The sequence below is a fragment of the Bos indicus genome, chromosome 14 (assembly GCF_029378745.1).
Source record: "Bos indicus isolate NIAB-ARS_2022 breed Sahiwal x Tharparkar chromosome 14, NIAB-ARS_B.indTharparkar_mat_pri_1.0, whole genome shotgun sequence".
Classification (NCBI taxonomy): domain Eukaryota; kingdom Metazoa; phylum Chordata; class Mammalia; order Artiodactyla; family Bovidae; genus Bos; species Bos indicus.
This window is the reverse complement of record NC_091773.1, coordinates 42,273,734-42,287,100: the sequence shown is the minus strand read 5'-3', so window position 1 is coordinate 42,287,100 and position 13,367 is coordinate 42,273,734. Positions and strand designations below refer to the sequence as shown.

Sequence of the window (13,367 nt, the reverse complement as noted above, 5' to 3'; positions counted from 1 at the left end):
CGCGCATGCATGGGCTGGAGACCATGCAAATTGGCAGAGGCCAATGTGAAGGCAAACATCTTTTCTATCAGCTTTTTGCTCAACAATTTCTGAATGTTTCTCTTTGAATTGTTTCCTTTTATATGGTTGGTTTTGAAAATAGTCATTATAATATTGGTAAAAGGAGAAATGAGATACCACTTAGAAATTGGACCTCTTTAAACTGCATTTTTAAAAACCACTATTTTAAAATTAAAGAAGCTAAGGAAAATGTCAGAGCATTGATTTTTTAAAAAAGAAAATTAAAACCTCAATAGGTAATAGGCAAAGGACATGACCAAACTATATAGAAGAAAATAAACTAGAAAACAAGATACAAATAAAGAGAGCTAGCTTAGTAAAGAAATACATATTAAAAATGAGGACCCTTTTACTCATATAGATTATACAATATATTAGTGTTGTTGTTTTGTTGCTAAGTTGTCTGCCAGTCTCCTCTGTCCATGGGATCTGCAGGGGATCTTCTTCACCCAGGAACTGAACTCAGGTCTCCTGCATTGGCAGGCAGATTCTTTACCACTGAGCCACCAGGGAAGCCCATACACTATATACTGTATAATATGTGTAATAGTACATGAATACTCTATATGTACACACATTCTATTAGATTGTTGCACAAAATTATATAGCAATATGCAAAATATTTATGAATGAAAAAGAATATTTCACTAAATGTGACAATGATAAATTAACTAGAATGAGGCATGGAAAAATGCACACACCTGGTTCATGACAGCGATAGATTCTTTTTTCACATTTCCATTATGTTATTTGACCACTCTGTGTGTGTTAGTCATCAGTCGTGTCTGACTCTTTGTGACCCCATGGACTGTAGCCCTACTAGGCGCCTAAGCCCATGGAATTTTCCAGGCAAGGATACTGGAGTGGGTTGCCATTCCCTTCTCCAGGAGATCTTCCCAGCCCAGGATAGGAGTATGGAACTCTCTTACTCCTCTTAGAGAAGCAAAGTGAGTCTGCACACCCTGGGACTCAGGAAACCCTAGGTATTCCAACTTGAAGTGGAATAGTTGAATACCTGAATAGTATCAATATATGAGTGCTTCTGGCTAGGGTAATTTGGAGAGAAAGTTTAGAAAAAGGAGATAACACCCATGTTCCTGAAATTACAGACAAAATCATGTTTATTTGTATTTTTACTCAATGTTTAGCCTTGGTCTATGTAGAAAAGTCATGAAATGTTCATGTCTATGTTTTTCAAGTCTGCTAGTCATATAAACTTCAGTTTATACGTTTTAAAGGTGTTTTGGCACATGACTTTTTTACTTTACTTCCTCACACCCCTCCCTCTCTGTTCTGTAAAGGAATCTGGCATCCAAACCCCGAGATGTTAGTTAATTCTGAGACATTAATTCACTTCTCAGGCATCCAGAGTCCACATCTCAGGGACTAACAAAAATATAACCGAGGATACGCAGAGCTACTCTCTTTTATGTCTATTACATCTGAGGTGTCTCTTTCCCCACTTCCTGTAGGTTGTACAGGTAGCCCTTGTGAAGATTTTTGACAGAGCCATCTTCTTGGTCTTCTGACTTTCAAAATAGTCATATTCCTTGCCTCAAAAAAAAAATGTTCTGGGATCCTCAATACAAAGAATATTAGAAATCCTCCTTCATATTTACCTTTGAAATCTGTCCGCTATAAAAAAAAAAAAAAATCTGTCCACTAATCTTTTAAATAAATTATTTTAAGAGTATGTGTTAGTGTTACTAAATATATAATTGAAAGAAATCTGAATGTGACCAAAGTAAAAATAGGACAAACAAGCTCAAGACCCAATCTATTACATTTACTTGACTATGTGACCATGGCAGATTACTTACCCTCTTTGCATCTCAGTTTCCTCAAATGTGAAAGGTGAAATCATCAATTTTATAGTTACTAAGTAGATAAAGTGAAATAATATATGTATAGCACTGAGCACAGTACCTGACCTAGAAAACCTAATAATCGGTTGTTATTGAAATGAAGAAATGGCCCTGTAGTAATTCACTTCTCAGGCATCCAGAGTCCACATCTCTGGGACTCATGAAAATATAACTGAGGATACGCAGAGCTACTCTTCTATGTCTATTACATCTGAGGTGTCTCTTTCTCCACTTTCTGTAGGTTGTACAGGTAGCCCACTTGAAGATTTTTGACAGAGTAGGAAAGCTAGCTTATAAGGCAGGCATCTTCCATTCTCTAGTGAAAACTAGGGAACAAACTTAATTGGGATATATATATATATATTAAGGATATATCCTTACTAATCTTTGCCAAAATAAACTGAATATTTTCAGTATTTCTTCCATAAAAATATTTTTCCATTGTAAAAAAAAACTCAGTTAAATAATGTACAGATCTTTCTCACAAAAGTTTAAACAGTACTCTTATGTCCAGTTATGTTGCATTGGTAAAACTGGTGGCCACCTGACAGCTCTTTAATCCTAAATTTTAAATCGTAACAACCTTGTATATCCTACACATCAGTGATTGCAGCTACGAACTGTAATTTTTTAAAAATGTCATTCAATGTTCTCCTTTTTTAAAGATTCTTTTGACGTGGACCGTTTTTTAAATTAGCTACAATAGTGCTTTTATGTTTTGGTTTTTTGGCCACAAGGCTTGTAGGATCTTAGCTCCCTAACCAGGGATCGAACCTGCACACCCTATACTAGAAGGCAAAGTCTTAACCACCGGGACTACCAGGGAAGTCTCAAGATTCTTTTTAATTACAAAATTGTTCGTATAACCTAGTATAGTGGAAACTAAGATTGAATGTTTTTCAATGTGTATTTTTACTAAAATGTGAACTAAAAATTTTTTTTTATATTTCTCTAGGAAGAGAATAAATCTTCAAAGGAACAGAAAAAACAGAATGACCTGTGTTTCCTAAAGATACTACTACAAAAGATAAAAACTTGTTGGAATAAAATTTTGAGGGGCATTAAAGAACACTGAAAATATGGAGTAGCAATATAAAACCTTGAGCTTTATTTGTGTCCTCCAAGAATCTATCCGCTCATGTGATTTTCAAGGGCAGAATGCCTCCTGGAAGTTACTGAACGCATCCTGGTTAAAACAGATTACAGCAACTGAGAAATCCTTACTGTAGTACCGGAAGATGGACCTAAACAATGGAAACCAAATCCTGCAATCAACAAAACTATTTCACATGTATGAGGACATATATTAATTGGTATTAATTCTGAACAGTTTAAGACAATCCATGTAAGGTATTAGTTGCAATAATACTTTTTAAATGTGTTTAAAATTTTCAGAAGATATATAAAAGATATATAAATTCTGTGAAGTATATAAAGGTTATGAGGGTTAAAAATTAACATGTCATTATTACCAAAATATATAGTTTTATGCCCATTATGTATACTGCCCATCAGTATACTGCAATGAGAGTGGAAATTGTTGTCGTCTGTGCTGGAAATGTTTCAGAGTTAACAGTGAGATATGGATAAGGCCCATGAGAATGAGTCATGTAAAGAAGCAGTAGCATAAAGGAGTCCAAGGTAACTGAAAGATATTAAGAGATGTAGTTAAACATGAATGTATAATACAGTGCCTTTGATAAACGATATTACAGATGTTTTAAAATTAAAGTAAAGAATAGTTTCACAAAACAGAAAGTCACCTGCTCTAAGGATGCTAAACCATAGCACTGGGTTACTTTTGTCATTTATGTGTAATAAAATTTGTCTACATGAGTTTGCAATTTGGGAAGTATATTTTTAAGAGAATAATATATGTTGGCCTTTTAATTAATGGAATGTGTATATTTAATTTTGACACAATATCTGTATATAAAAATATTTTCATACAGTATTACAATTGCTTACTTTGGATAACATTTTTCCTTTGATAATAAATGACCTATGTATTAACACTGTCAGATTCATTTAATTAATCCCAACAGGATTTTTTTTTTTTTTTGGTCATGCCATGTGGCTTATGGACTCTTAGTTCCCCCTTGTGGGACTGAACCTGGGCCCCCTGCAGTGGAAGTGCAGAGTCCAAACCACTGGGTCACCAGGGAAGTCCTTCAAAAGAATTTTTTAAACCCAAGACTTTTAATGCTGCACCATTATTTGATTTTTCCCTTCCATTGAAATATAATCTTTAATCTCTTAACCATCAAGAATGTACATGAGACTGGGACCCCCACACTAAGTAAGAATAGGAACACTACTTTACTGCCTGTTTTTGTCAGGGCCTGAAAACCTGCTTATAAGGCAGGCATCTTCCATTCTTAAAAGTGAAGACTACTGGCAAATCCTTCTAAGCTTAGATTTGCCAATAGCCTTCACCTACAAAGAGAATTGAAAGCACTATTCTAGGCAGGCCAAGTGTTCTAAAATAGCCACTGTGGTCTCATCATCACCGGCTTCAGAGCTGACTGACTTATTTAATCTACAGACAATGCTCCGGTGCCATCCTCAATGTGTGGAGGGAAGACCTTCCTCTCAGTTCACGTCTGTCTCTCAGGTTCTCTTTCTCTTTCTCTTCTCTTTCTGTTGTGTCCCCAACCCACACAGAGTTTCCTCCTCACTGGTGCAGACGGTTGTATAGAGTTGTACACACAGTTGTACAGATTCACTGATTATCTCAGTAATGAGGCGGTGAGTCAAGAGGTTTTCTCTTTGGTTTTTTATTAATTCCAGAAAAGGGAGTTTACTAACACTTTTTGGGAGCAACTGGTTCTTCACCAAGCTTTTCCTTCAGACAGACTTTTCAAAGTCTTCAAGAAGGCTATGTTTCCTTCCACCACAAAACAGGTCAACTATGCAGCACACCTCCACCCTGACGAACTGGTGCTATTGGTAAACCATCAGCTATGAAGAGAAGACGTTTTAAGTTTCTAAAGGGAAACTCTTAAAAGTGTTCTTGAAAGTGTTTCCATGAAGGCTGTCTATAATGTCCCTAACAGGGTTGAGACTGTGACAAAATAAGGAGCGATTGTTTAAAAATACTTCATTAAAAATTATTAAAATTTTCCTTTTTAACTACTGACTTTCATTTTTATCATTTGTTTATGATAGAATTGAATTGTAGAGAAAACTCACACCCCAAAATTCTTATTCAGCATAGCATGTAAAATTCATGGAAAAAACCACCAGGCTTTTATGATTGTATTTCTCTCGTTTCCTAGCTACTAGCAAGGTAAGTAAAGACATGGCAGGTTGGTTAGTAATGATCTTGGATACTACATTTTTTTATTATTTCTATCCCCTAGTTAGATTTGTCTTATTTCAATGGACACTGTCTTTCAGATATGTATGTGGATGCCTTAAATCAGCACTTTTTAAAGACTGTCACAAGAAACCCTCTATAGATTCTAAAAAAAAAAAAAAACAGAAAAAACCTTAGTTCTGAGATCAGATAATTTTTTCTTGGAGACTCACAATTCATATATTAAAAGCTCTGTAAACTCATAAAGTTTTTTAAAAAGTTTAACATCAAGATAGCATTTCCAAAATTGACTACAGAACACTTTTATGTAAAAACCACTAACCTAGCACACTTGGAGGAATATTGCTTTATACAAAGAGACTCAGTTAAGAGTCTTTTAAAACAAGCTCTAAAGGAATTTGCTGAAGTAAGTGATATTCCTTTCAGGATTAACCTAGTTCTACCACAGCCAGAAGTGTTTCTTTTCTTTAAGCCATCCTTTCATTTAGTCAGTTTAAGAAGGACATTTCATCAAATCTACTGTAAATTTTTCTGTGGAAACACACATCCTCTATTCTAATTCAGATGGTCTTTATGGTACTCTATCCATGAAAACTTCATGCTTTTAGGCATTATAGTCTTACTCCTTAGGAAGTGCTTCGAAATTCTATCAGTTGTAAATAAAAATCATGTTTTCCATGAAGGTAAAAATTTCTAAAATCTCACTTTTTTTTTAATTCTTCATTTACCTTCAGCACAGACCCAGTAGCTAAAATTCCACCAGGCTTTACTTTTTGAGGTATTATGAAAAAACAGGTATAATGTATTTGCTTTTGTAAACTATCTATTGCTCCATTTCCATCATCACAAAATTTGGACACATATTTCTACTGTCATTTAAAATCTTTGCAGTAGATTAATACTAATAGTAATTAACACATTTCTACATAAAACATTTCACTTCAGTTTTCAAATTTGCTACTTTGAAGGCTATACAGTGGAATATTTCTCAGTCATAAAATGGAACAAATTTGAGTCAGTTGAACTGAGGTGGACAAACCTAGACCCTGTTACACAGAGTGAAGTAAGTCCAAAAGAGAAAAACAAGTATTGTGTATTAATGCATATATATGGGATCTAGAAAAATGGTACTGATGAACCCATTTGCAGGGCAGGAAGAGTGTCGCAGATACAGAGATAGGACTTGAGGACACTGAGGGGAAAGGAAAGGGTGGGATGGGTTGAAAAACAGCACTGAAATTTATACATCACCATATGTAAAGTGGGCTTTCCTTGTGGCTGGGCTTCCCTTGTGGCTCAGCTGGTAAAGAATCTGCCTGCCATGCAGGAGACCTGGGATCGATTCCTAGGTTGAGAAGATCCCCTGGAGAAGGGAAAGGCTACCCACTCCAGTATTCTGGCCTGGAGAATTCCATGGACTATATAGTTCACGGGGTCACAAAGATTGGACACGACTGAGCAACTTTCACTTTGACCTTCATATGTAAAATAGCTAGCTAGTGGGAAGTTACTGTGTAACTCAGGGAGCTCAGCCTGGTGCTCTGTGACGATTTAGAGAGGGTGTGCTGGGGGTGGGTTGGGAGGGAGGCTTAAGAGGAGGGGATATATGTATACTTATGGCTGATTCACACTGTTGTATAGCAGAAACCTACACAAAACAATTATCTTCCAATTAAAAAAATGTTTTAAATGAAGGTTATTACAAATATAATCAAATACTTTTTCTAAATATGTCAGCCATTCCCTGACATATCCACACCTGCTGTAAGGGAGTCTGTACCAGCCATGACTTCTGCTAAGTGTTCTTAGCCGTGTGAAGTCATGCCTCTCAACCCAACCAATGGGGCCCTCTAGGGCATCTGCCCAAAGTACAATTAATTGAGAGACTAACGATCTGTGATAAATGTCACACAGCTTGAGAAAATGAATTAGTTCAGGTACCCTGTTTCAAAAGTTTGAGCCACAATCTCAAATAAATTTACCCAAAGTAAGACTGAAATAGAATGTTTTAAGGTTTTATTAAGTTGAGCACTGGCAAATTGAAGGAATGGGGGAACAAACAGGTACACAGTAGTGAGTGAAGGAGATACACAATTAGAGAATGGACAGATGAGTAACAGAAGCATAGAGCCTGGCAGAGGTACCAACCCTTACAGCTTCCTCAGGACCTAAAGACGTTCCAGTTCTAATCCACATGCATCTTTTATTAATCCTCCATCCTTCTTTTCCTGGTGTCTTAGAAGGATCTCGTCTGTTATACTTGAAGGTTATATTGATGATGAATGAGAAAATAAGAATGAAAGGTAAGTTTATGAATATCAGGTACTATATTAGGAAGGGAAACTTAATGACTAGACCGTCCAGGTATGACTTAAATCAAATCCCTTATAATTATACAGTGGAAGTAACAAACAGATTCAAGGGATTATATCTGATAGAGTCCCTGGAAAACTATGGACAGAGGTTCATGACATTGTACAGGAGGCAGTGATCAAGACCATGCCCAAGAAAAAGAAATGCGAAAAGGCAAAATGGTTGTCAGAGGAGGCCTTACAAATAGCTGAGAAAAGAACAGACGCAAAAGGCAAAGGAGAAAAGGAAACATATACCCATTTGAATGCAGAGTTCCAAAGAATAGCAAGGAGAGAAAAGAAAGCCTTCCTCAGTGATTAGTGCAAAAATATAGAGGAAAACAATAGAATGGGAAAGACGAGAGATCTCTTCAAGAAAATCAGAGATACCAAGGGAACATTTCATGCAAAGATGGGCACAATTATGGACAGAAATGGTATAGACTTAACAGAAGCAGAAGATTTTAAGAAGAGGTGGCAAGAATACACAGAAGAACTATAAAAAAAAGATCTTCATGACCCAGATAAACACAATGATGTGATCACTCACCTAGATCACCTAGAGCCAGACAACCTGGAATGCGAAGTCAACTGGGCCCTAGGAAGCATCATTATGAACAGAGCCAGTGGAGATGATGGAATTCCAGTTGAGCTGTTTCAAATCCTAAAAGATGATGGATGCAGTGAAAGTGCTGCACTCAATATGCCAGCAAATCTGGAAAACCCAGCAGTGGCTGCAGGACTAGAAAAGGTCAGTTTTCATTCCAATCCCAAAAAAAGGCAATGTCAAAGAATGCTCAAACTACCACACAATTGCACTCATCTCACATGCTAGCAAAGTAATGCTCAAAATTCTCCAAGCCAGGCTTCAACAGTACGTGAACTGTGAACTTCCAGATTTCAAGCTGGATTTAGAAAAGGCAGAGGAACCAGAGATCAAATTGCCAACATCCGTTGGATGAAGAAAAAAAAAAAAAAAAAAGCAAGAGAGTTCCAGAAAACCATCTACTTCGGCTCTATTGACTACACAAAAGCCTTTGACTGTGTGGATCACAACAAGCTGTGGAAAATTCTTCAAGAGATGGGAATACCAGACCACCTGACCTGCCTCCTCAGAAATCTGTTTGCAGGTCAGGAAGCAACAGTTAGAACTGGACATGGAACAACAGACTGGCTCCAAATCAGGAAAGGAGTACATCAAGGCTGCATATTGTCACCCTGCTTATTTAACTTATATGCAGAGTACATCATGAGAAATGCCAGGCCAGATGAAGCACAAGCTGGAATTAAGACTGCCGGGAGAAATATGCAGATGACATCACCCTTATGGCAGAAAAGTGAAGAAGAACTAAAGAGCCTCTTGATGAAAGTGAAAGAGGAGAGTGAAAAAGTTGGCTTAAAACTCAACATTCAGAAAACTAAGATCATAGCATCCAGTCCCATCACTTCATGGCAAATAGATTAGGAAAAAATGGAAACAGTGACAGACTTTATTTTGGGGGGCTCCAAAATCAGTGCAGATGGTGACTGCAGACATGAAATTAAAAGACAGTTGTTCCTTGGAAGAAAAGCTATGATCAATCTAGACAGCATATGAAAAAGCAGAGACATTACTTTGATAAAGATTCATCTAGTCAAAGCTATGGTTTTTTCAGTAGTCATGTATGGATGTGACAGCTGGACTATAAAGCAAGCTGAGAGCCAAAGAATTGATATTTTTGAACTGTAGTGTTGGAGAAGAATCTTGAGAGTCCCTTGGACTGCAAGGAGATTCAACCAGTTTATCCTAAAGGAAGTCAGTCCTGAATATTCATTGGAGGGACTGATGTTGAAGCTGAAACTCCAATACTTTGGCCACCTGATGCAAAGAACTGACTCACTAGAAAAGACCCTGATGCTGGGAAAGATTGAAGGTGGAGCGAGATGGGGACGACAGAGGATAAGATGGTTGGATGGCATCACTGACTTGATGGATCTGAGTTTGAGTGAGCTCGGCGAGTTGGTGATGGACAAGGAAGCCTGGCGTGCTGAAGTCCATGGGGTCACAAAGAGTCTAATAAGACTGAGTGACTGAACTGTGCTGAAACTTAATGACTAAGCTTTGCCTCCCCAAGTAGGAGAAAATAGTTGAGTCAATAAGGAAATCAGGCTTCAACTTTATAGGGAAGTCTTGCAAAATGAGGAAACTGCTCCTTCTGTGTTATACTCAGGTGGGGTTGGAAAGTTTCTGTTTGTTTCAACTGTAACTTGTATCAGGTAATTCTTTCCTGAAAGTGAAATGTTGCTGCTGCTGCTAAGTCGCTTCAGCCGTGTCCGACTCTGTGCGACCCCATAGACGGCAGCCCACCAGGCTTCCCGTCCCTGGGATTCTCCAGGCAAGAACACTAAGTGAACTTAAAAAAAGTTTATGTGACATTTTAGGGTAGAATGTGTAACAACTTTACCTTTTATTTCTAATTAACTTAAGGGCTGTGTGTACCTGCTGTTGCTTCAGTCTTGTTTGACTCTTTGCAACTCTATGGACTGTAGCCCACCAGGCTCTTATGTCCCTGGGATTCTCCAGGCAAGACTACTGGAGTGGATTGCCATGCCCTTCACCAGGGGATCTTCCCGACCCAGGGATCAAACTCACATCTGCCTGTGTCTCCTGCCCTGCAGGTGGATTCTTTACCCACTAAGCCCTCGGGAAAACCCACAGAACACATATTCAGAGCCAAAGAACACACATTCAGATTATACGTTTAAGCCAGATCACATCACTCCCTATTCCTATAAGTAAGCCAAAACCATTTCTTAAAATTCAGTTTGTGATTATCTCACACCATAACTGGGATGAGGAAAGATGTCTTAACTCAATGTATTGAAGATTTCCTGCTGCAGAACATGGTTTTAAGCACTTTTCTGGATAAAAAATAAATAAATAAATAAAAGCATCATTCAACACTCATATTTTAATAATTCATTACCTTTACCAGAATTCAGTTTTCCACCCTTTCTTGCAGCTACAGAGTAGATATGTAACCTTGGAACTATGGAACAGACTGAGATTCTCAAACAAATAATGTGAGGAAGCAGATCCTGTAGTATGCATCTGTTTTGAGGATGGTGGTGAGACACTGGGCTTTGAAGGTAACTGTGACAGCGTCAAGAAGTGACACCCATTTTGCAAGACACGACCTGTTACTCTTTAACTCTGAACCAGTGACTATGCCAAGGGAAAAAGCAGGAAGAACACACTGATTCATGTGAAGAAGTCAAATGACATCAAATGGATTATTAAAATATGAGTGTTGAATGATGCTTTTTCAAAGGTAACTGGGATTCCTTCTTACTTTTTATGTTTATATACACAGTATCTGTGACAGCAGCCCTAGAGCCCAGAGCTTCTGATCTAAGTCCAAATGCTAAATGATTTAAAGTTGTTTTACTTTTAATTTTAAAATTAAAATTAATGACTACATGTGACTACATGTAATTAAAATTAGTGACTACATGTAATTAAAATTAGTGACTACATGTCCCCATGGTGGCTCTCTAGTTGACTGTTCTCCACTGAAGTAGTCTTTCATTATAATTTGGGCATTGTTTCTGGCTGAACAACTGCCTAACTTGATTAGCTGGCTCTTCCAGAAATTTCTGTGAATTATCCAGTAACTTTTAATAAATTCTTTTTTGCTTAAACTAAGTAGGCTGGGATCTGTTATTTGAACTCGAATCGTTTTCAATGGTAAAATTTAGTATGACTTTGTGCTTCCCCTTTACAATGCCAATACTAATGAGGAAAGTGCTTAAAACCAAATTCTGGCTAAGATTTGGAGGTAGTAGAATTCAGTAGAGAAAACTTACTAAACAGGGTTTTCAAAAGATGCTAGCCACAAACATGACAAATGACCCTTTGAGATAGTAAGAAAACTCAGATTTAAAATAGATCAAGACAATTTTTCACTACTAGATATGTTTTAAGCAGTGTTTAACTTCTAGTATTGTTCAAAGTTTAAAGTATCTAAGGCAGTAAGTGATAAGCCCCTCCTCACATAACAGCTTTCTGGTAACAGCATCAGTGACAAACAACCTTTCTAGTAACACCAGAGGGAGAACCATAACACTGTTTATCAAAAACAAAGACCATGAGAAAACAGTGCCTCACCAAGAATACAGAGCTGATCTAGAACACATGTTGCTCATTCAAATGGTGCTTTGCTTTTGTCTATAGTAAGAGACTGGAAAACAAACTTTTAGGTTTAAACTTTCACAGTGTTAATAGTTAATTGAATACCAATTTTTCAAAGGGAAATCACCCTTGAAGAATTAGTGTTCAAAATGAAAACTTTCTGATGTTTCCTGTATGGTCCATATGAGTTTTTTTTCCTTTTTAGAACTCCTAAGTTTGGGAAGATTAGTAAAAATGGAAATATATTATTAAAACTTTTTGTTTCTTAAACTATTCCTCTTGAATAAAATAACAAGAGGGAGAAATAAGATAACTTTGAAAAATCTTTAAAGTTTTACAGTATAATAAGTAAACATATATATATTTGCCCCTCAAAAATCAAAAGCAGAAAGACAAAAAAAAAAACTCTAAAACATTTAGACCAAGTTTAATTCTTGTTTTAGCTCTAAATCAAAAATTCATTTGCATTTCTCAGACTTGTCAAAATTCTTCAAGTCATAGGTGGTAAACAGTTGAAGGGAGGGCTATATCAGAATATGAGTATTCAAGAAAATTCAAGAAAAATTATCTTATTAAAATTACATAGAGTTGACAGAAACCACTTTTAACAAAAGTATCACAGAAACTAGCTTAAATATATTATTAATAATTACTATTAATATAGGGCTGCCGCTGCTGCTGCTAAGTCACTTCAGTTGTGTCTGACTCCGTGTGACCCCATAGACGGCAGCCCACGAGGCTCCCCCGTCCCTGAATTTATTGAAAATCACTACCTCCTCTTCATTTGTTTTCTGACATTCACAAATGTAGTTAATATAGGGCTATCAACTACATTTCTGAATGTCAGAAAACAAATGAAGAGGAGGTAGTGATTTTCAATAAATTATCAAATGCGAGTGATTCTGAAAAACATAAACCTCTTCATTTTTTAAAGATTAAAAAGTATTAAAGTATTATATATTCATTTAAAAACTGGTAATACAAAAAATATAAAGAATATGTAACATCATAACTACTTAAGAGTAAAAATAAACATAATATAAAGAGGAATATAAATGCTTTAAAAGCCTTTTTATCTGTCTCATCTTCTATACAACTGCAATTGTATTTTACACACATTCACTATTTTAGGCTAGCTTTTTGTTCTAATAACAAAACATAACCTCACCATGCCATTAAAAATTATTTGAAAAATGCTTTAACTTACTAAATTAATTTTTTTTCTAAATTAATTTTTATCACTACAAATAACAGTATTATTAAATGTGTTCTGCATAAATATTTTTCTTCAGATTATTTCTTCAAGAAGAAATACATTTTAGGAATAAAATTACTGGATTATGAGACATGTGTATTTTAAAGGCTTTTAAAGTAAATTTAGTCAACTTCTTCAAAAAGTATCATAAATTTGTATCTCCACCATCAGTGGATAAGGTCATTCATCTTAAAGCCCCAGGCAGTCTTCAAGTGTATTATAATTTAAGATTTTAAGACTGGTGATTCAATGAATGAAAATCAGTATTTCATTGTCAAATATACTCACCACTACTGGCAGCCTCCTATCCATAGTTGCAAATTCAAAACAGGCATAGAAACGGAGT

General features: G+C 36.3%; 2 protein-coding genes across 6 annotated transcripts in view; one reads left to right on the top strand and one right to left on the bottom strand.

Annotated features, from left to right (window-relative positions):
• Positions 1-3,938, top strand: part of IL7 (interleukin 7) — a 60,263-nt gene extending 56,325 nt beyond the window's left edge. For both annotated transcript variants that reach the window (XM_070802734.1, XM_019974069.2), the window contains one exon: positions 2,881-3,938. In XM_070802734.1, coding sequence (XP_070658835.1) covers positions 2,881-3,000 — 120 coding nt within the window. In that variant the 3' untranslated portion in view covers positions 3,001-3,938. The remainder of the gene's footprint in view (positions 1-2,880) is intronic.
• ZC2HC1A (zinc finger C2HC-type containing 1A) overlaps positions 1-13,367 on the bottom strand; it is a 209,084-nt gene that overhangs the window by 138,442 nt on the left and 57,275 nt on the right. For all 4 annotated transcript variants that reach the window (XR_011570619.1, XR_011570621.1, XR_011570618.1 and 1 more), the window contains exon 9: positions 1-13,367. This exon is cut by the window's left edge. The gene's annotated coding sequence lies outside the window, so the exon portion shown is untranslated.